Genomic DNA, 23,191 nt, shown 5'->3' on the forward strand with positions numbered 1-23,191 from the left:
GCTAGTGAAGGCGCTGTGTGTGTGTGTGTGTGTGTGTGTGTGAGTGTCCGCACTGTGTGTGCTCCTACTGGACTTGAACTCAGGGCCTCACGCTCCTCCTGGGCCTTTTCTGCTCTTGGCTGGCTCTCTACCACTTGGGCTATGATGCCTCCACTTCTGGCTTTTTCCTGGTTATCTTGTGGATTTGCCCGTCCCCACTGGTTTGAACCTTGATCCTCAGATCTCAATCTGCTGAATTGCTAGCAGTACAGACGTGAGCCACTGGCACCCAGCTTAGTAAAGGTATTTTAAAATAAGGGGTACAAGACTTTTAAAAGGAGAGATGATGTCTAGTATATATGTAAGAATTTGTGGCCCAAATGTATCATTCTTTGACCATTCAATGGACACAGTTATCCTTTTTAACCTGTAAGTGTATGAGAGCTGGATATCCACATACAAAAAGAATGAAGTTGAACCTGATCTTTCATCATAGGCAAAAAAAAAAAACACCCCAAAATTCAATATAGATAAAAAGGTAAACGTAAGACCCAAAAATATTAGAAAAAATAGATAAATCTGGAGTGAGGGAAATGTTTTATATAATAGAAAAAGCTTCTCTGGCAATAGAAGGAAAAATGAAGAATTGGACTACTTCAGAATTTTTTAAAACTTGAATTTTGAAAGTCAAAATGCACCAATAAGAAGGTGAAAAGACAACGCTCAGAATGGAGAAGAATGTGCAAACCATCTATCTGAGAGGGATCTACCTTCTGGAATACATAAAGAAAAGAAACTGAAGAAAAAGACAGATAATCTAATTTCAACAAGACTCACTTGTCTGTAACACCACTAGCAGACTGTACAGAATTGTCAGCAAAGAAGACGGTCAGGGGCCTGCCATCAGAAAGTGCATGTGTTTATCCAGTTGTGTATCAAATTATTTTAGTGGCTTTATACTGATGTGCTGGGCATTCTCCACCTGTGGGATTGAAATTCCTCCAAAGGTACAAAGCCAACAACAAGAACGTGGAATGACATCATTAGTCATTAGAGAAATTCAGATGAAAAACACTTTATATTGACTAAGGAGCTGTAACTTAAAAGTAAACAACAGAAAAGAAGTAGTATTGGTGTGGAAATAGAAAAGTTGGAACACTCAGACATTGTAGGAGGGAATGTAAAATGGTGCTGTGTGGAAAAGTTAAATGTAGAATTTCCACACTGCTTAGCAAGTCCACCCCTAGGTAGAGACCCAAAAGAAATAAAACAGAAGGAACTGTGGCTCAAGTGGCAGAGCACTGGCCTGGAGCAAAGAAGCTCAGGAAAGAGCCCAGGCCCTGAGTTCAAGCCCCAGGACTGGATGGCATGCACACACACACACACACACACACACACACACTCTCTCTCTCAAATTGCCAAATGAAACACATTTGCACAAAAATGTGCATGTGTATGTTCAAAGTAACACCAGTAATAATAATCCTCACTTGGAGACAACCCCAGGGTCTATCAATAAATAGATGAGTTGGGTGGATACAATGTGATCTAGAAATGCAGAGAAATGTTCTTCACCCATAAAATGGGATAAAGTACTGCACGTTACAACATGGATGAGGCTTGAAGACACAATGCTCAGAAGCCAGTCACAAGAGCCAGCGCTAGCATAGTTCCATTTGTAGGAAATGTCCAGAATGGGTGAATTTCTACAGATGGCAAGGAAAGTTGCTCAGTGATTGTCAGTGTCTGGCGGGAGAGAGGGGTTTAGAACTGGCTGCTAATTGCTACAGGTTCGTTTTGGGGGCGATGAAAATATTTGGGAATTAGAAGAAGGGAGCTCTGCTACCTGCTACAGTGTGGAAGAACCCCGATGATGTGGTCAGAAGCGAAAGAAGCCAGAGGCAAAAGGGAAACCCCGTGTGAATTCCTGGGAGAAATCCGATTCGTAGGGCGGCGGGGTGGGTGCTGGGGGGTGGGTAGTGTTGAAAGGGGGGCAATTTCACTTTGCTGGGCGTGGGTTGTGGTGGCAGCCACACGGCCCTGTGAATGTGTTCACTGCCACTGAAAACTGGTTACAATAGCTTTGGGGTGTGTGTGTGTGTGTGTGTGTGTGTGTGTACCACAACAAAAGAAAACACTGAGAGGTCACGGATGGATAGCCGTCTGGATGCCACCCTCTTGCAGAAGGTAGAGGGCAGAGGGGTGCCAGGGCGAGACGCCAGGGCCCGGGATGGGCCTCTGGTGTGGTGTTAGTGCTTTGCAGGAAGCAAGCCGGGCTCTGGTGGCGGTGGTGGGGTGGGCGGGTGGAGCAGAGAGGAGGCCCGGGGACTCAGCTCTCCACGTGGCCCCTGGGGAAGCATAAGGAACCACAGTCCTCTCTCTCTCGGTGGGGACTCCGGTGTGGTGAGCGTTGTGCAGATTAGGAAACCGAGGCTCAGAGGCCGTGCCCCAGGGCATGGCAGGCAGAGCTGGGAGAACACTAAGGACTGTTGGCTTCGCACTTACTTGTTGACTCGGGAAACACATTAGGCAAGAAGCCCCCTGAGGTTCCAAAGGGCAGGTTCTGTGGACGCGGGGACTGGGGGAAGGCCCGCGCTCCGGGCGGGCTGCCGGGAGGGTGGACGTGGAGGCGGCCCCAGGGTGGCCCTCGCCTCCCAAAGGGGCCTGCGGGCTGCCGGGCCGCCTTCTCCCTGCTTCCCAGCCCCAAGGCTGCCGACTGTGAGGGGAGCACGGATTCCTCACGGCTGCCTCAGGCGTTCTGTTGGGGAGACTCCAAGCTGACTAACAGCAGCTCCAGTCCTTTCTGTTGCCGGCTGGACAGGCAGATGCTTTATTTGAGGCACTATTTTCACTAAGAAAGCGTAGAGCCTGCAGACCTGCCGTGTCACAGGCTGCTCGAGACAGGGAGGCGCCGCCCTGCCCGCCCCCCCCTCCGCCCCCCGCCCTCCGCCCTCCCACAGCGCTATGAAGTCATGGGTCCCCCTGGATTGGGGGACTGTTGGGCCTTGGTCCCCTCGCTGAGGGCCCTGCTGTCGGGCAGGCAGTGGGGCGCGGGGCCTCCCCGGGGCTGGCTAGCTCCGCAGCGGCCTTTGCTTCTCCTGTCTTCCCCCACCCGTGTTTTCCTTTTCACTCTGGCTCTGCTGGGGGAGGGGGGAACCAGCAGCCCGCGGCTCCTCTGGAGGGGGGGTGCTTGGGTGAAAGTTGAAGGGAGGAGTCATGGGGGTGGGAGCGGTCCTAAAAGGAGGGGCAGCCTCCTCTCCCAGAGGCAGGCTGGAGGAGCCCGGAGCCTGGCTGCATGGTCTCTGCAGCCCGCGGGGGTAGGGGGGGGGGTAGGGAAGGGGGACAGAAGGGCAGGGCTTCAGCCCCAGGGGCAACCGTACTCCCCGCCTCAGCCATCTGTGGGCCACCCAGGGCTCCTGAGGCCTGCTGGCCTGTTTGCCATGGCTCGTGCCGGGCCGGCCGGGCCAGCCCCGTGTCCCCTTCCTCTCTCCCAGCAATGGCCCTCCCTCCCTAGACCCGCACACTCCCCCCTCGCCGGGCCTGTGAGGTCACCTTCCTCTCCCACTAGCGGACACAGGGCTTTGCCGCTCTGGGGCTCGGCTGGCCCGTCTGTAGGGTGGGCTGGCAATGGCGCCCTGCCCAGGGCGCCCTGAGGGCCGTGTAAGGTGTGTGCTGGGGCCGGCGGGGTGCGGATGGCTGAGGGGGGCGGGGGGGGGGAGGGGGGACCCGGCTGCCCCTCAGGGCTGCAGGGCCCGCTGGAGCAGGCGCGCGTCCTCCACCGGGTGCGGGAGGGTCACCAGCAAGCTGCTGTCCTCCTGCATCGCCTGGCGGATGGTGTCGTAGGCCTTGGGGTTCCCCGACCAGCAGCGCCGGGCCACCTGCGGGAGGGGGCGGGCGGCAGCTGGGGTCACGCCGAGGCCCAGCCCCACCCGGGGGTGTGGGGAGTGGGGGGTGACCCCCCCCCCGGTGCGCCCCCCCTTCTCTTAGCTTAGCTGATGCTCCGCGTTCTCGGCCTGTCACTGGCCGCCCACCCTTCCGGCCCCGTCTCCACCCATGGCCTGGCCGCCTCCTGGGGTCGCCTGCCGCCCCTCCTCTCCATCTCGTCCCCCTAGAGGATGGCCGTGGCGCCTCCGAACTCCCGCTGCCCTTCTCCATTTCCGAGCCGTCACGGCCTCGGGGATCCGGAGCTGGGCGCGGCGCCCTGACCTCCGCGGCCTCTGCTGGAGGCTCCGCCGCTCTGGGGAAGGGGCCCCGCCAGGGTCCCCTCCGTCCCACCGCACCCGGGGCCCCACCCCGCGCCACCCGCCTGCCCAGTGCCTCCCCGGGCCCTCCTCCTCACACTCGCCCCCCCGTCACCCCCACCTGACCTCTGACCTCCCATCGGGGCCCTGGCTGGTCCCCCCGAGCTGCCCGTGTGGGTGTCATAGGGAGCCCCCTCCCCAGATGTTTCAGCCATTGCTGGTCTCGGGTGCCCTCCCCAGCCCTCAGGGGAGAAGGCGGGGTGTGGCTCAGGGGCGGTGCCCGCCTGGCACCCACCCTCAACATCAGCACACTGATGAGCCTTCGAAGCGAGGTTTGGGGGTCCCCCGCGGGGGGCTCCGCGGGAGGAGGGGCGGGGCTGCCGGGGTCACCCACGTCGGAGGCGGGACAGCGGGAGACCCCGAGGGGCGTGGAACCCGCCGTGCGTGACGTGGTGGGCGGGTGGGGCGGCCGGGGGGGGGGGGGGCCCGGGTCTGCGCTCCAGACGGGCAGAGCCAGCCGTGGAGGCGCCGAGAGGCCGGGGGACTTACGCCGTTGGAGACGTCCCAGCTGAGCATCATCCGGGCTTTCTGCTCGGCCCCGGGGGTCCCGTCCAGCACCAGGCCAAAGCCCCCGTTGATCACCTCACCCCTGTGAGAAGCAGACGGGTCCCCGGGTCGCACCTCACCCCTGCCGCGTCCCCGAGAAGGCGTCGGCGTGACGCCGACCTCCGAGACCCGGAGCGGACCCTGGCTCGGCTCCGGCGGCCCCCTTCCCGCGGCACGCTCCCCGGCCACGCGCCCCCGCCGCCCCGCCTGCTGACCCTGCTCTGTGAGCCCTGTCCGCGTCCCCCGATCTGCCCGCTCCCCCGACCCCGCCGGACCCCGGGCTCCTCCGGGCTCCGCACGTCTCTGTGATGCACGCACGTCGGAGCGCTGCTGACCGCCCGCCGCTCTGAATGCTCGGAGCGGGGTCTCCGTGGCGGCCTGCGGTGCTGCGTTCCGCGCTGGCCCTGCAGCCCTGTCGGTGGTCCGGGGCTCTCGCTCCCCACCGGTCCCCGTCAAGGCCGGCAGCCAGCTGGATCCAGCACGGGCTACGGCTCAGGGCTCTGCTGCAGAGACACCTGGGTCTTGTCGGCACCTTGGGGCGACCACACCTGCCCCTCGGCTTCCGGCTCCTTCCTGGAGGAAGCCGCTCCACCTCACCTGGGGTGTGCACCTGCGTCCTGTCTCGTCCCCCAGGCCGGTCCAGCTTCACCCACGTCTGGGGCCCGTCTGGACCGTCGATGGGCTGGCTCTCGGCAGGACGCCAGAGTGCCCGGTGCCCCGGAGCCTCCCGCCCCAGCCCCAGGCCTGGTCCTGCCCCACACCCCCCCCAGCCCACGGCCGCTCCCCCCGGCCGCTCCTTACCAGCCCACGCCTCCTCCGTTGTGAAGTGCCACCCAGGTGGCTCCACGACAGGCATCTCCCACGACGTTCTGCACGGCCATGTCTGCAGAGACAGGAAGCCACTACCCATAGTTCCCTGTGCTGGGTGAGCCCGAGCGCCAGGGCCGCTCAGGACGGTGTGGCCGCGGGCAGACGGGACAGGGACGGGCGACCCCAGAGACAGCAACAGGGACAGGGACGGGCGACCCCAGAGACAGCAACAGGGACAGGGACAGAGACAGGAGACTCCAGAGACAGCAACATGAACAGGGACAGAGACAGGTGACCCCGGAGACAGCAACAGGGACAGGGACAGAGACAGGTGACCCCGGAGACAGCAACAGGGACAGGGACAGGGACAGGCGACTCCAGAGACAGCAACAGGGACAGGGACGGGCGACCCCAGAGACAGCAACAGGGACAGGGACAGAGACAGGCGACCCCAGAGACAGCAACAGGGACAGGGACAGAGACAGGCGACTCCAGAGACAGCAACAGGGACAGAGACAGGGACAGGTGACTCCAGAGACAGCAACAGGGACAGAGACAGGCGACCCCAGAGACAGCAACAGGGACAGAGACAGGCGACCCCAGAGACAGCAACAGGGACAGGGACAGAGACAGGCGACCCCAGAGACAGCAACAGGGACAGGGACAGAGACAGGCGACCCCAGAGACAGCAACAGAGACAGATGACCCCAGAGACAGCAACAGGGACAGGGACAGAGACAGGCGACCCCAGAGACAGCAACAGGGACAGGGACAGAGACAGGCGACTCCAGAGACAGCAACAGGGACAGATAACCCCAGAGACAGCAACAGGGACAGGGACAGAGACAGGCGACCCCAGAGACAGCAACAGGAGCAGGGACAGAGACAGGCGACCCCAGAGACAGCAACAGGGACAGGGACAAAGACAGGCGACTCCAGAGACAGCAACAGGGACAGGGACAGAGACAGGGACAGGTGACTCCAGAAACTGGAACAGGGACAGAGACAGGCGACTCCAGAGACAGCAACAGGAGCAGGGACAGAGACAGGCGACCCCAGAGACAGCAACAGGGACAGGGACAAAGACAGGCGACTCCAGAGACAGCAACAGGGACAGATGACTCCAGAAACTGGAACAGGGACAGACAGGCAACTCCAGAAACAGCGAGAGGAACGGAGACAGGAGGCTCCAGACACGGCGACTGTGTTTGAAGCACCGGGTGAAGCAGGAGGAGCTGACGGGCCCCACCTGCCCGCCCCCCTTTCCCCTGGCGCACGCTTTCATGCAGGACACCAGCTAAGAGTGCCCACAGAGAAAGAGCGAAAGAATGAGGCGGACTGGGGTTCTGGGAGAGGCGGGGAGGCCAAGCACCCCTTTCCTGAGAACCACGGGCAGGGGTGACTGAAAAGGGAAGTTTTTTCTCGGCTCCATTAAGGAAGCGAGGTCCCAGCCTGGGCGGAAGCTCCAGGCGGGTCAGCTGTAGATGACAGCACACCCTTCTGTGTGTTCTTTCAGATAGGGTCCTCCAGAGAAGGCCGCAAGGGGTCAGCCACGCTGCAGCGTCCCCGACACTGGCGTCTGGGGGCGCGCGCTGTCAGAGAGCTTGCCCCCTCCCGCGGGGTCTCCTGGTGCTGCCCGGGGCGGCGGGGACGGCCGGTGGGCCCACTGGCCGGCTGGGCCTAGCCGGGCAGCCGCCCTCCTCCTCACCTGCACAGAAGGCAGAGCCGTCGTGGACGTTGGAGGTCTCCCGGAAGGGGCTGTCAGTGCCGCTCACGTCGTGGTGGTCACGGCTCAGGACCACTGGCGCCTGCCGGTGGGATGCGGGTTGGTCAGCGTCCATCAGGGCTGCCCGGCAGAGGCAGGGGACGGGGGGCGGGGGGGAGGAGGAGGGGGGGAGGGGGAGGGGGGGAGGTTACTGCAGGAGCCAGGCAGACTCTGCTCAGAAAACAAACCCCTCCTGAAGCCATGTCTACTGTCACCGGGAGCTCTGAGCAGATTCCCTTGTGCCCAACAGTGCCTGCGTGCGACACCTGTGTTTACACACGCCATCTCCCCAACACCCGCACCCAGGCAGCACGACTGCTACCACGCCCGCTCCCTAGCCAAGAGCACGGAGGAGCGGGGCTAAGGGTCTACGTCGCACAGCTTGTGCGCAGGCGCGCGGAGGCCTAGCCCCACACGTGCTGCACCGGGACTGGCTTCACCCTGGCCCCTCAGCCTGTGTGGTGACGGCGGGGGGCGGGCTACGGAGGGCGTGGCGGGCTCTGCTGGGCACGGGGCTACGGAGGCCGTGGCGGGCTCTGCTGGAGGGCTGGGAGGCCGGGTGGGGCAGGCAGAGGCTCGGGTGGGGAGCTGCAGGGGCCCGGCCCGTGTGACGAGGAGCAGCCCAGGGAGCCCCCACAGGCCCAGGACACGTGACCTTGATCTTCCCACTGGCGATGGCCTGGTTAATGGCCACAGCAATGGCCACGCGGCCCCTCTGGTCCGAGTACAGGATCCTGGCCTGGGAGCCCACCACCTGTGAAAGGAAGAGGGGGGCTGTCGGCGATGTGGAGGTGTCCCCTGGGTGACACCGGGCAATGTGGCGGGGAGCTGGTGTCTGGCGGAGTCAGAGCGGCGTCACGGAGGATGGAGACAAAGGTGGTGGAGGGGCGGGACTCTGCGGTGTCACGAGCTCCCTGCTGCTGGGAAGCACGCTTAAAATGGTGACGATGGCACGCGTGTGCTCGTGACCAATAAAATATTCTCCAGGGCCGGTGAGGCCCAGGCACGGAGCACAGGGCAGGAGCGGCGATGGAGACACTGCTCCTGACCAGAGCCTCCCCCTTCCTCCCGAGCGGCGACGGAGACACTGCTCCTGACCAGAGCCTCCCCCTTCCTCCCGAGCGGCGACGGAGACACTGCTCCTGACCAGAGCCTCCCCCTTCCTCCCGCCCCGCGCTGCCATCCACGCCCACTTCAGCCCCAACACATCTTTTTTTTTTTTGGGGGGGGGGGAGTGGGAATCCCTAAGTGTAAAATCACTGCTGCTGAGACGTTCCGATCTCGTGGCTCCAGACTGGGGACGCGCTCCATCCCAGTTTAAGCTGGTGCCGTGGGCTGTGGCTCAAGAGGCAGAGCGCTAGCCTTGAGCACAAGGAGGCTCAGGGGCGGCGCCCAGGCCTCCAGTTCAAGCCCCAGGACCAGCAAAAAAGAAAAACCCTGCCACGCTTAGCTGGGCGCCCAGGGCTCACCTGCGATCCCGGCTACTCGGGAGCTGAGAGCCTCGGGATCTTGTTTGCAAGCCAGACTGGACGGGCAGTTTACAAGGTTCCACCCCGGAAACAGGAACCCCAGAGCTGAGGCCCCAGAGCAGCGCCTCACTCCAGACCCGCCAGCTCAACCTGAGTGCCCTGCCCGGCCCGCCCAGGCCTCCCTCCCTCCACCCAGGCCCCCCGCCAGGCCTCCCTCCCTCCGCCCTGGCCCCCGCCCAGGCCTCCCTCCCTCCCTCCGCCCGGCCCCCCCAATCGCCCAGGCCCCACCCCGCCCAAGCCTCCCTCCCTCCACCCAGGCCCCCCGCCAGGCCTCCCTCCCTCCGCCCAGGCCCCGCCCAGGCCCCCCCTTTCTCCGCCCAGGCCCCGCCCCGCCCAGGCCCCCCCTTTCTCCGCCCAGGCCCCGCCCCGCCCAGGCCTCCCTCCCTCCGCCCAGGCCCAGCCCAGGCCCCCCCTTCCTCCACCCAGGCCCCGCCCCGCCCAGGCCCCGCCCAGGCCCCCCCTTTCTCCGCCCAGGCCCCGCCCCGCCCAGGCCCGGCCCTCACCAGCTGGTGCTTGGCCGCCTCTCGGATCCATCGGATGTTGTCCCGGTACTGCAGCTTCACGGACTCCGGCACTGCAGGCGAAGGAGGCGGGAGGAGGGAGGGCCTCAGGACTGGGGCCCACGCTGCCTCCCCACCACGGCCCTGGCTGCCCTGCCTTCCCCTCTGGGGCCAGACGCGGTGCTGGGGGCTGACAGCAGCCGGCCGTGAGGCGCGGTGGGGTGGGGGGGTCAGGGGACCAAGGGCTCCCAAGAAGGCGATGGCCAAGCGGAGGCCTCGATCCTGAGGTGCAGGCTGCACAGAGCTGGGCGGAGGGCGCTGCGGTGGGAATGGGCTTGATCTAGCTGAGGGTGGCCGCCAGGGCATGGAACATGCCGGAGCCAGCTGAGAGCAGATCGGTCACTTCTCAGAGTCCCACGACTCGGGGGCCAGCACCGCCTCTGCTAAAACCGCGCTGAAACAAACTTACACCTTCCAACCGCGAGAGCGCCGTTCCAGCTGGACTTCCAGACCTGCCCTGTGGCGGGCTGTCCCCACCGGCCCGAGGACTACAGAGGCCTCGAGCCTGGGCCGGAGCTCGGCGTGGGGAGCATGGAATGGGACCAGGGAGGGGCGCCACCAGGTCCTGACTGGCAGGCTCCAGAGCGGCGGGGAAGAGCGCGGAGGGCGGAGGGCGGAGGGCGGAGGGCAGGCCCGGCTCAGGTCTCCCACCGGTGGGACCTCCCTGGTTGCCTCCAGGTGACTTGGCTGCCGATGCCCCCCGGGGCCCTGGAGCTGCCCTGCAGGCGGGACTGGGCGTCACCGGCCCCCTACCTCCATCCGCAATGGCCTTCTCCAGCTCAGACGTGGCCAGCCGGTCCGTGACGGCCAGGTCCTGGGGGTCTCCCGACGTGCACACCCAGCGGAAAGGCCCGAACCCCTGGGAGAATATGTCCCTGTGGGGACAGAACGCCCGGCTGGGACCCCTGGGCTGGGGCCGGATCGGCACGCGTGGGGGCCACCCTCGGGGGGGAGGGGGCACTGTCGGAGGCCGCGCTCGCTCTCGGCGCCCCCGTCAGGAGCGGGCGGGGGAGGGGGGACAGGGACAAGAATGAGTCTGTCAGCCGCTGCTGACCGGCCTCGGTGATTTCACGTTGGGTGAAGGAGCTTTGCGGGCAACCTGGACTTGGTGACCGCGAGACCAGGAACCGAAGGATTGGGAGTCCTGGGCCCCTGGCTCCCGTGCTTGCCCGGCCTGGCTGGGTGCACGTCTCGGGGTCCCCCGGGGGGAGCCCAGCTGCCTGCACCCCGGGGGGGGGGCACCCGGCTCTGCCTCCACACCATGGTGGCTCTGGGCAGGAAACCTGCGGCTTTCCTGCGTCCTCCCCTCTGGGTCCCATCTGCTTCTGCACACGGGGAGTACTGGGGACCTGCGGCCTCCGCCTGGGTCTCGGTCCCCTGTGGCCTCCGTTTACATCTCGGTCCCCTGTGGCCTCCGTTTACATCTCGGTCCCCTGCGGCCTCCGCCTGGGTCTCCGTCCCCTGTGGCCTCCGTTTACATCTCGGTCCCCTGTGGCCTCCGTTTACATCTCGGTCCCCTGCGGCCTCCGTTTACATCTCGGTCCCCTGCGGCCTCCGCTTACGTCCTGCCCATCCCTGGCCTCTACCCTGAGCCGCACTGTCCAGGCGGGGGTAGTCACAGGAGATGGCCTTGGCCGCCGTCCCCTTGCCCTCAGCGCGGCCCTGCACGAATGCCTTGCGGCTTTGGGCCCTTTCGCCTGCCGTGTCTCAGTGCCTGGCCACTCCCGGGCCTCAGAGGATCTCAGCACCTGGCTCTGGTGAGGGTCAGAGTTGGAGGCCGTTCCTGCCTGAATGCCAGGCTGCAGGCCCTGAGAGGAATGGGGTGGCACCAGCACCCAAACCGGCCCCCTTTACCCCATGATGTGCTGGACGTAGGAGGGGTAGCGGAACTCTGTCTTGTTGGCACCCTTCTTCTCCACGTCTGCGCCTGCGCACGGAATCACCCCGAATGTGAGGAGCCTGGCACCCACCCCGGCAGGGCCCGGAGCACAGGGCCCGGAGGGAGGCTGGAGGAGCAGTGACGCAAGGAAGCCCCCCCCCCCCAGCACAGGCAAGCCGCCCCGCGTGGCTGGGAGCGAGTTCCAGACTAGGCGTCCTGCTGGCCCTCTTGAGGGCATGGAGACACTGAGGGCAAGAGAGGCCCAGCTTCCCAGTAGGACCAACGTCCAGGCCTCCTCCAGCACCCACTGGGTGGCCCCACGGCCGAGCTTCCGGTGTGAGGCAGGAAGGAAGGGAGCTGGCCCGAGCTGTCTCCCGCCCCCCACCCCCCCCCGCCTGCCCCCACCCCCCGCACAGGGCCTGTCCCCCCCCCCCAGGGCCTGCCCCCGCCCAGCCCCCTTTCCGCTACACACCTGCTCTCTGCGCCTCCAAAAGGAAGGCATTGCCGTAGTCCCAAAAGAAGAACTTCTCCTTGGCCAGCCGGTTGATGGCGGCGACGTGTCTCCTCAGGCTGCAAGAGCGGCGGGGGGGGGGGAGGTGGAGGGGTCAGCCCCACCCCACCACCTGAAGCTTCCAGGCTGGGCTGGTGGCCTCCTCTGCTCCCACTGTGCCCCGGGCCCACCCCCATTCCCTCCCCTGCCCTCCCCCTCCCCCCCCATGATGCTGCGGGTGGTGTGGCTCACCCCCAGGGCCCTCCCCTCCCCTCCCCCTCCCCTTCCCTCCCCTCCCATGATGCTGCGGTGTGGCTCGCCCCCAGGGCCCTCCCCAGCCAGCGCCTCCTGATCACTGGGCCCTGGGAGAAACAAAGGCACCAGGCTGGGTGCCAGCCCCCCCCCCCCCCCACTCCAGTTACGTGTGGCAGGGACTTGTGGGAAGCGGGGCTGGGATCTGGGGGACAGCTCCCCCCCTCGCCCCGCGTCCCCACGGCCGGCCTGGCGGGAAGCCCGGGGGCGAGGGGGAGCGGCCGCGTCCGCCCAGGCCTCCGCCCACCTCTCCTGCACCAGGCGCTTGAACGCGGCGGGGCTGGAGGCCATGAGGCTCTGGGCCTCGGCGAAGCTGAGCTGCACGGGGTAGTAGCCGCCGTTGAACGGGTTGTGGCAGGACGTCTGGTCGGACCCGAGGTCCACCAGCAGCTCCCCGGTGGTGTCCAGCTCGAGCACCAGTCGCTCCCTGGGGCAGCGGCCAGACGGTCAGCGCGGGGGCCGGCCGGGGGCCAGGAGCGGGGGCGCGGGTGACCCCCGCCGCTTGCCTGCCCTCACGCCTACAAGCAAGGGGCTCCCCCCCCCCCGCCCTGCCAGGCTGGTGCCGGGCACTCTGCAAGGGGCGTCGGCCTACCTGGGGCCCCCAAGGCCCCTGACCCCCCCCCCCCACCTACCAGAGATCCACCACGTTGCCATGGTAGCCGAGGCTGAGCACCGCCTTCTTCTTTCTTGCTTCCCTAGGAGGACACGGGGGAGCGGATGGCGTGGCGTGTGTCTGCAGCCGCGGGGCACGGCTGGTCCCCCCCCCCCCCCCCCCCGCACCTGGCGGCTCAGCCCTGGGAAACGTCACAGCTCGGGAGCCGGAGGGGCCGCCTGCCGGTGGGGGGCCTGCCGGGCTGCCATGACGCCCGCCCTGGAGCCCAGGGCCCGGAAGGGGAGAAGCCCAGCACGGAACACTCCAGCGGGGCCTCGGCCCGCCGGCAGCCGGCTCTCCCCACGCCCCACCTGAGCCTCGCGATGCAGTGGTCCAGGCTGTCCGTCACTTCCATCAGCCAGCCCTGCTGGTGGCGCTTCACGAGGGCGGCTTTGTCAACCTGTCACCGCGGGACACGGGGCCCGTCACGCGTCTCCCCCCTCCCCCAGGGAGGGCCACCCCACAGAGACCCGCCACCCTTGGGGGGCGGGCCCAGGGCAGGTGCCACCTGGGGAACCTCGTCATCCGAACCCCGATTTTGTTCAGGGGGACACAGTGCTCAGCCCCAGGGGGTGAGTCATGCTCACACCAGTCACCCGGCCACAGCCTCCCTCCCGCTTTGCCGACCCGGGCCTTATCAATGACGCCACGCAGGGGTTTCTAAGACACAACTTCCCAGCTGACACTTCTCTCTTGGTTTCCTGCCTTGACTGTGGAAGAACTGCTGGAGCTGAGCAGCCATTTTGCATCCATAAAGGAGAATCTAGAGATGATTACTGAGCTTCGTAACCAACATCATCCCTGCTGGTTAGCTAACAAAAAGGAAGTCCTGTGGCCGAAGCTGCGATGTTTGTGATAAATCTCAGCACAGGCCCTCTGGTCACGTAGAGGGTTTTTATTACCGATCATTATTACTACTACTACTACCACTATCATTATTATTATTGCTGGCGTCGGGGCCTGGTGCTGGCTAGACGAGCACTCTAGCCCTTGGGCCTCATCTCCAGCCCCTTCCTTCGTGACCCTCTGTGGATCTGTCCTGCTGCCCGCAGCCCACTCAGTCCTGTGCAGGACAAGGACGGTGTCAAGGAGGCGGAGCCTCGCTGGGGCGATGGAGGGAGGGAGGGAGGAGGGAAGGGGAGGACGGGAGTGGGGAGGGGAGAGACGAAGGAGGAGGAGGGCCGGGCCCCTGCGGCTCACCTCTGCTATCACTCCAATGCACCCCACGATGGCTGCCGCTTTGGCTTGAGCCCCACTCATTCCACCGAGGCCGGAGGTGACGAAGACCTTGCCAGCCAAGTCCTCTAGCCCCAGGTACCGCCGCCCGGCGTTCAGCACTGTGAGCTGCAGACGGGGAGGCCCGGGGCTCGCTCAGCGCCCGCCCGCCCGCCCGCCCGCGTGTTCACCTCGCGGGCCCACCCACCTTCTCCAGCACAGGGCCGCCGGCTCACCACCGTGCCATGGACGATCCCCTGGGGGCCGATGTAGCAGTAGCTGCCCGCCGTCATCTGCCCGTACCTGCGGGCAGGGAGGGGCGGGGTCGGTGCCGGGCTCCTCCCAGCCCCGCCCGCGCAGGACGGTGAAAATGGACTTTCCACTCCCCCAAAAGAACTCTTGAGTTCTCCTCTGAGTACGTCTGAGCTAGCTCGGAATAAAATCTTGGAAGAAACGCAGAACCCAAATGCTGCGTTCTTTAGCTTACACGGACATAAACGCTGCTTATGGACGTGAAACGTCTAGAGGGCCTAAGAGAGAAAGCGCTGGTGCTGTGCTGTGCACTGGGGCGTTTGCCAAGCACCCACGTCTAACAGTGCTGAGCTGCGTGATCCTAAGGCACCAACGACTAATGGGAAGGTCACAGGGCAACTTACATGGTAACTCCCAGAGCAAAGAGCTTCTCGTATTCGCTCCTGGAGGAGTAGTTGGGAATGACCTGTGAAAAGGACAGGTAATGGGGGTCTCAGACACAGTGCCGACGGCATTGTGGGTTCAGGGGCAGCGGTCTACCCTCCCCCAGTCCTGCCCCCCCCCCCGTGCGGGCATGCCAGCCCCCAGCCCCCCACAGCCCCCCTACCCCATGCAGGCAGCACGCCAGCCCCGGACCCACCATGCCATTGGTGATGACCAGCCTCGGGGCACTGGGGCTGCTGGGGAAGAGGCCCAGCGGGTGCCCACTGTACATGACCAGCGTCTGCTCCTCCGTCATCTTGGACAAGTAGGCCATGGTGAGCCAGAACTGGAGGGACAGCACCACACGGGGGCTCCGTGACTGCGGGGGCTCCGGAGGCCCCCGGCCCGCCGAGGACCGCCGCGCCCGGCCGCCCTGCCCCTCCGGGCGGCTCCCGGAGTCTGCAGTAGACATCCTCGCTGCCCACTCTTAGAACGGAGATGGCGCTACGCAGCTCTGGCGTTGGAGGCCCAGGCGCCAGGGGCAGAGCGGGCCTCCTGGGGGTGGGCTGGGAGGGAGGAGGGCGGGCCCCCAGGAGCACATACCTGAGCCCAGTTGCTGAACACCTGCCCGTTTCCTCCATAGGTCACGAGCTCCTGTGGAAACTGGAGAGGGCCTGGTGTTGTGAGGAGGGCCTGGGCAGGGCGGTGGGGCAGGGGACAGGGAGGGGGCCCTGTCTTCCAGCTACACCAAGCAGAGGAGGAGGTGCGGCTAGGGAGGAGGCCCCGTCAGGAGCTCAGGGTGGGATCTGTGGCATCCAATAGGACGGGTCTCGGGCCATGTGTGGCCTTGGGCTTGCGCTACGTGTAAAAGACACCTCCGTGCCAGAGACTCAGCAGGCAAGAAAAGAACGTGAAACACTTAACTAGCAAGGCGCCTATCAAGTGTTCAAGCAAGCAGAAGTCCAGGGCTTACTGGCGATAAATAAAACATGGTAGTAACTGTTCCTTTCTGGTCTCTCTTGTGGCTAGTGCAAATTAGGATCCGGTGCATTTGCTGCCCTGGCTTTGAGACTGTGGGGCTAGCCGCTCCGTGCTTAACTTCGTAGCACCTCGAGACCTCTAGTGGCACTAAAAGCATCGTGTATGAAGCCGGTGCTGGCCTCGGTTTCCCCAGCTGTTACCTGGGCTACCGCGGGGTCCAGGTTGTTCATGATCATGTGCATGATGGCAGAGGCCGCTTTGGTCCGGCAGGGGTACTGGTCGATGGGGTATGCCCTGCGAGAGCAAGAGGACGGCTGGCACCAGGCTCCTTCCTGCCGCCAGGGCCCGCGTCGCTCAGACCCTGCACGCAGCCCTCACCGGGAGCTTCGGCCTGGGGTGTGTGCACTGCGTGCGTGTGCACTGCGTGCGTGTGCACTGCGTGTGTGTGCAATGCGTGTGTGCGGCCCGTCCTCCCTGGCCGCCCCTCTGGCCCTGGGTCATCTGAGGTTCCACAGGGGCCGGGGGCTCGGCCCCACCCTGCCCAGCCTCCCTCCCGTCTAGATGAGGACCGGGTGGAGGAAAGCCGGGGGCGGGCGGATGCTTTCCCGCAGCCTCGGATCCTGAGGTCTTCGTTCACTCATCGAACACTCGTGGGGCTCCAGTTCCAGAGGGTGCCGGCGGGCCGGACCGGGAGAGCGAGGGCCATGGCCGCCGGCGGCAAGGCGGGGTGCGGGTGCTGAGGGGCCCCCGGGGCCCCCGCCCCCCCCCCGCCTCCCCAGAGCAGGGGGTGCACGCCCGGCGCGCTCTCCACACACTGCGCAGGCTGCCCAGTGCCCGTGCGGGATGAGGGGGGGCCGGAGACCGCCCACCCCGGGACACGACGTCACTCACGCCCCGCCCACCCCGGGGACACGACGTCACTCACGCCCCGCCCACCCCGGGGACACGACGTCACTCACGCCCCGCCCACCCGCGGCCCCGGGGACACGACGTCACTCACGCCCCGCCCACCCCGGGGCCCCGGGGACACGACGTCACTCACGCCCCGCCCACCCGCGGCCCCGGGGACACGACGTCACTCACGCCCCGCCCACCCCGGGGACACGACGTCACTCACGCCCCGCCCCACCCGCGGCCCTGGGGACACGACGTCACTCACGCCCCGCCACCACCGGGGCCACGACGTCACTCACGCCCCGCCCACCCGCGGCCCACGGGGACACGACGTCACTCACGCCCCGCCCACCCCCGGGCCCCGGGGACACGACGTCACTCACGCCCCGCCCACCCGCGGCCTGGGGACACGACGTCACTACGCCCCGCCCACCCCCGGGCCCCGGGGACACGACGTCACTCACGCCCCGCCCACCCGCGGCCCGGGGACACGACGTCACTCACGCCCCGCACCACCCCGGGCCCCGGGGACACGACGTCACTCACGCCCCGCCCACCCGCGGCCCCGGGGACACGACGTCACTCACGCCCCGCCCACCCCGGGGGACACGACGTCACTCACGCCCCGCCCACCCGCGGCCCTGGGGACACGACGTCACTCACGCCCCGCCCACACCGGGCCACGACGTCACTCACGCCCCGCCCACACCGCGGCCCCGGGGACACGACGTCACTCACGCCCCGCCCACCCCGGGCCCCGGGGACACGACGTCACTCACGCCCCGCCCACCCGCGGCCCTGGGGACACGACGTCACTCACCGCCCCGCCCACCCCGGGCCCCTGGGGACACGGACGTCACTCACGCCCCCGCCCACCCCGCGGCCGGGGACACGACGTCACTCACGCCCCGCCCACCCCCGGGCCCCGGGGACACGACGTCACTCACGCCCCCGCCCATCCGCGGCCCCGGGGACACGACGTCACTCACGCCCCGCCCACCCCGGGGACACGACGTCACTCACGCCCCGCCCACCCGCGGCCCTGGGGACACGACGTCACTCACGCCCGCCCACACCGGGACACGACGTCACTCACGCCCCGCCCACTCCGCGGCCCCGGGGACACGACGTCACTCACCGCCCCGCCCACCCGCGGCCCTGGGGACACGACGTCACTCACGCCCCGCCCACACCGGGCCACGACGTCACTCACGCCCCGCCCACCGCGGCCCCGGGACACGACGTCAACTCCACGCCCCGCCCACCCCGGGCCCCGGGGACACGACGTCACTCACGCCCGCCCACCCGCGGCCCCTGGGACACGACGTCACTCACGCCCCGCCCACCCCGGGCCCCGGGGACACGACGTCACTCACGCCCCGCCCACCCGCGGCCCCGGGGGACACGACGTCACTCACGCCCACTCCCCCAGCCCCACTCGGGCCCCGCCCACCCGTGGGCAGGTGGACGGGACCTGGTTTTCTCAACGGGGGTTTTGTACGCGGTGGGCTCCCAAACGCCCCTGCGCAGGAGAAGGGGCTGGTCAGGCCCCCCACTTGCCCCCCGTCCTCCGGTTGAGGCCTGGGGTGCAGGGCCCGCGGCCCCACGCCACACAGGCAGGAGAAGGGGCTGGCCAGGCCCCCCCGCACCCCCCCCGCCCCCCGGGGAGGCCTGGGGTGCAGGACCCGCGGCCTCACGCCACACAGGCAGGAGAAGACAGCCCCCCGCCACCCCACTCCCCCCCTCCTCCGGTGAGGCCTGGGGTGCAGGGCCCGCAGCCCCACGCCACACAGGCAGGAAAAAGGGGCTGGTCAGGCCCCCCCACTCTCCCCCCTCCTCCGGGGAGGCCTGGGGTGCAGGGCCCGCAGCCCCACGCCACACAGGCAGGAGAAGGGGCTGGCCAGGCCCCCCACTTGCCCCCCGTCCTCCGGTGAGGCCTGGGGTGCAGGGCCCGCAGCCCCACACCACACAGGCAGGAGAAGGGGATGGTCAAGGCCCCCGCCCCCCCCCCCCCCGTCCCCCGGGGGAGGCCTGGGGTGCAGGGCCCGCAGCCCCACGCCACACAGGCAGGAGAAGGGGCTGGCCAGGCCCCGCCCCCCCCCGTCCCCGGGAGGCCTGGGGTGCAGGGCCCGCAGACCCACGCCACACAAGGCAGGAGAAGGGGCTGGCCAGGCCCCGCCCCCCCCGTCCCCCGGGGAGGCCTGGGGTGCAGGGCCCGCAGCCCCACGCCACACAGGCAGGAGAAGGGGCTGGCCAGGCCCCCCGCCCCCCCCCTCCTCCGGTGAGGCCTGGGGTGCAGGGCCCGCAGCCCCCACACACACACAGGCAGGAGAAGGGGCTGGCCAGGCCCCCCGCCCCCCCCTCCTCCGGTGAGGCCTGGGGTGCAGGGCCGCGGCGGGCCACGCACTCACCTCATCTCAGGCGGGGGCAGAAGCGGTACATGTAGATGTGCCCGTACAGCCGCAGCTCCTGGGCGAACTCGGGGGCCAGCAGGGCGTGCAGGCCGGGCGGGAAGATAGGCAGGGCGTTCCGCAGGGCCAGCTGTGGGGCAGGGAGAGGCCGTCCACGACCGTCCACGACCGTCCGCTCACACGCCTCCTGGTTCACGTTCGCACACACGCACGCACGCACACACGCACGCATCACACGCACCCGTCCCTTCCCGCAGAGAGCCTTCCTTCAGCACCGCCGCCCCCTCTCTTCTGGCTCATAGTGGCCACGCCTGCAGGGGCCAAGCGGCTTGGCCCCAGGAAAGACTAGATGGGGGGGGGTTTAAGGGTGAGGGCAGGCTGGGGGGGAGACGCAGGCTCTCAGGAAGGGGGGGCAGGGAGCGTGGCCCGCGCGCTCCACCTGCCCAGTGCCCGGCGTGGAAAGCGGTGCGGCCGGGGGCAACGCCCATGGCGCCCTGGGCGTGGAAGTCACCCCAGCGCGCCCCCCCAGCCTCCCCGGGGGTCCCGGGAGCCCCGGGGGCGGGCGCCTGACGGGGCGTGGGGCTTTGCAGGGCGGTGGCACGATGGTCTCCGGCCAGGAGACTTTCCTGGACCGTGCAGCGGCCCCGAGCACCCTTCGCCCTCTGGGAGGAAGGGAGCCCGAGGAACACGGGGGCCCAAGGCGGCCGTGCGGAGGGCTTCGTGCACACGCTCGCCACACGCCCGCTCCGCCCCACTCCACCTCCGTCTCTGCAGGACGGCCCGGCGCTAACCGTGCCGCCCTGAGGGCCACGCCTGCCAGTGACCTCTGCCCACCTCCCAGCCTCGCCCCACCTGGCTCTGCCTGCCTCACAGACACCCACGTCCAGGGAGCCGCCAGACACCACAGACACAGACACCCACGCCGTCCAGGGAGCCGCCAGACACCACAGACACCCACGCCGTCCAGGGAGCCGCCAAACACCACAGACACCCACGCCGTCCAGGGAGCCGCCAAACACCACAGACACCCACGCCGTCCAGGGAGCCGCCAGAAACCACAGACACCCACGCCGTCCACACCCACGCCATTCAGGGAGCCGCCAAACACCACAGACACCCACGCCGTCCAGGGAGCCGCCAAACACCACAGACACCCACGCCGTCCAGGGAGCCGCAAACACCACAGACACCCACGCCGTCACACCCACGCCATTCAGGGAGCCGCCAAACACCACAGACACCCATGCCGTCCAGGGAGTCGTTAAACACCACAGACACCCACCACGCCGTCCACACCCACGCCATTCAGGGAGCCGCCAAACACCACAGACACCCATGCCGTCCAGGGAGTCGTCTAACACCACAGACACCCACGCCGTCCACACCCACGCCGTCCAGGGAGTCGTCAAACACCACAGACACCCACGCCGTCCAACACCCACGCCGTCCAGGGAGTCGTCAAACACCACGCTAAACGTGTGGCTCTGGTTGCGCTCTTCATCTTTACCAGGCAGCCTCCCCGTCTGTGGAGAGCAATGGCGGGTGGAGGGCACGGGAGGAAGGCGGGTGTGGGGAGAGGCTGCCAGGCTGGAGCCCTTGGGATTGGCTCGGAAGCGGGTGGAGGATGGCGGCCCCTCCCGGCCGGCCCAGAGCCTCTGGGGCCCGGCCAAGTGCAACACGCGCCACTTCACACCCGGCCAGGGGCGGCGGCAGCGCCCCTTCACACACCGCCCCGCTCCTCCTCCCGCCTGCTCCTCCTCCCGCCCCAGGCCGGCGCCGCAGCACCCCGGGAGCCAGCCCGTGACCTTGAGCCCACGTCCACACCTATACATGGGGGCCCTGGCTCCAACCCCCAGGGCTGCCCACGCTGGCCACTGAGGAAGATGAGTGTTGGCAGGGCCTGGCACCGGGGGCCCACGCTGCGTGGACGGGGGGGGCGGCACAGGAAGGGGGCCGCCCCACCCAGACCCCCCCCCCAGGGCTTCTGGAGGGCAGCGGGCCGGGAAGACCCCCGGGTGGCTCATTACCTGCTCCTCCTCGGGGCTGAGCGCTGGGGTCCGGACGGGGGCGTGGGGCACCCCGGGCTGGCGGCCCCGGTTCTCGGGGAGCGGCAGCAGGGGCAGGCCGGAGCACAGAGCGTGGAGGCTGGACATGTCTGTCTGGGGACCCGGGAGCGGAGGCCGGCACTGCGGCGGCTGCGAGGCTGGCGGTCAGGGTCCACGCCCGCCACCTCCTCCAGCCCCGCATGAGGGGCGGGGCTTTGGGGTCACGGGGTGGCTGACAGCCCGGTGTCCTGACCCTGGGGGAGGGGCAGCCCATGCCTGCAGATGGGCTCCGTGCCACTTCCTTTTGGGGGTTGGACCTTGGGGGGCCGTGGGCACTGATGGCCGGGGGTTCCCTGTGGCGCTCGTGGGGGTGCTACACCGAGGTGGCCGTCCTAGAACGCTGTGTCCCGGGGGCGGGCGGCACCCCCACCCCTCCCCCGCCCCCTGCCGGCCAGCGCTGCCCCCTGGGCTCCTCACACGGATTGTGTAAATTGTAAGCACGGTGTTATCCTGAGCGGGCTGTTTGTCAGGTCGATGGACCGAGCAGGGAGAAGCGTAGGCTCCAGCCCCGTGGACCGGCACTAGGAGAGCCATAGTCGGATCAGTCATGAGCCAGAAAACTGTTTTGTAAATCTGTTGTTTCTTCTTGGCAGTGTTGGAGTTTGAAACTCAGGACCTTGTACACCTGCTAGGCAGTTCTGCCTCATCACAACGCTTTGTATGTTGTGGATGGGGTCTCATGGTCACCACTAGGCCAGCCTTAGACCGTGATCCTCCTATTTATGCGTCCTGCGTAGCTGGGATGGACAGGCACGTGCACGCTACCTGGCCAAGCTTTTATTGTTTGAGAGGGGGTTCCTTTGCCCTAGGCTGGACTTGAACCACGCATCTTCCTGGTCCCTGAACCCTTAGTAGCTAGTGTTATAGGCATGAACCACTGTGTCTTGCTGAAACCTTCTAATTAAAAAAATGCTTATAACCGACGAAACAATATGACATGGTTCAGAAGATTTATAGAGGATATTTGTGTCAACTGTGATGCTGTATTGTGGCTTTCAAAGATGTCACTACTGGGGAAAACCAGATAAAGGGCAAATGGGCTCTGTGTAGGATTTCTTACAACTGCATGTGAATCTAGTGGTCCTCAAATTGCTTAACTGGGAAACAAGCACATACTGTAAGCCATTAAACTAAGGGGGGCTCCCACAGAGGTCAGAGCTCCCCACCCGGCCCGTGTCATGGCCAGCTGAGATCTGACCGCAGGGCAGTTCTGGGGAGCTGGCTTCCTGTCTGCCTCCTACCCTGCCCTCTCTCCTCCGCCCCATGGACTCTTGGTGTGGTTTGAAGACACGTCCCCGCGTTCTTGGGTGCATCTCAGGGTGATTCTGGGAACCGACCCAGGAGAGCCTCAGGCCAGGTGGGAGGACGGCCACCCAGCCCATCCCGAGGCCGGGTCTCCGGCAGGAGGGCGCCCGGGCTCCCCAGGACCGCCGCCTCGCCTGCAGCATGCAGGGAGCGGTCTGCGGCAGTGTGGGGCCTGGGGGGGCCTCCCCAGCATCGGGCCCGAGACCCCAAGAGAAGCCGGCGGTCACTGCCCTCGCCAGCTCTGACCCACAGAACCTAGAGCAAAACCCAAACCCTTCTGTTCAGCCACTGAGTTGCAGCGTGGTTTGTTACGCAGCAACAGCACTGGTCACATCTGCGCCCTCGGGCCTTCGCGCCCGGGGCTCCGGGGCCTGAACGGAGCCTTCGGCCCCGGTACCTAGCCGGCCCCCCTCCCACTCACCCCCGCTCCAGGTCGCCCCCCACCCTGCAGGCGCACGTTTCACACCGCCTTCCCCCTTGCGACGGCGTGGGCGGCGGCACGTACCAGCCTCCCCTGGGGCGGGAGATGGGATCGGGCTTGCTTGGCCCCAGGAGCTCCGGGCGAAGGGGGTGTTGGGTCTGCCGGAATGAACAAGCAGATACGAATCCCGCAGGAGGGCAGAGGGAACCGTTCAGGAAGTTGTTGTTGTTGAAGGGATGGGAGGAAAGAGAGAGATGCAGTGCACCTCCCACCCCAGCACCCAAGCCTTCGGGGGAGGGGGGTGGTCTCCAGGGACTCGGGTCTCCAGGGACATCTTGGATGACGAGGCCGAAATGCTGTT

General features: G+C 66.5%; 1 protein-coding gene across 1 annotated transcript; it reads right to left on the minus strand.

The window, feature by feature from the left end:
• Positions 1 to 3,637: 3,637 nt before the first annotated feature.
• On the minus strand, positions 3,638 to 21,200 carry Uroc1 (urocanate hydratase 1). Its single transcript, XM_048356346.1, has 20 exons — positions 21,027 to 21,200; positions 19,000 to 19,129; positions 15,895 to 15,988; positions 15,317 to 15,376; positions 14,931 to 15,059; positions 14,695 to 14,756; positions 14,275 to 14,341; positions 14,024 to 14,167; positions 13,135 to 13,223; positions 12,804 to 12,866; positions 12,419 to 12,598; positions 11,842 to 11,939; positions 11,345 to 11,417; positions 10,244 to 10,365; positions 9,434 to 9,504; positions 8,057 to 8,155; positions 7,345 to 7,444; positions 5,628 to 5,709; positions 4,770 to 4,869; positions 3,638 to 3,857 (listed from the first exon to the last, which is right to left on the minus strand). Exons 2-20 carry the CDS (start codon positions 19,002 to 19,004, stop codon positions 3,717 to 3,719), a joined length of 1,779 nt encoding a protein of 592 aa, XP_048212303.1. The 5' UTR covers positions 19,005 to 19,129; positions 21,027 to 21,200; the 3' UTR covers positions 3,638 to 3,716.
• Between the last annotated feature and the right edge of the window lie 1,991 nt (positions 21,201 to 23,191).

This window comes from Perognathus longimembris, chromosome 10 (genome assembly GCF_023159225.1).
Source record: "Perognathus longimembris pacificus isolate PPM17 chromosome 10, ASM2315922v1, whole genome shotgun sequence".
In the NCBI taxonomy this organism is placed as follows: Eukaryota; Metazoa; Chordata; class Mammalia; order Rodentia; family Heteromyidae; genus Perognathus; species Perognathus longimembris.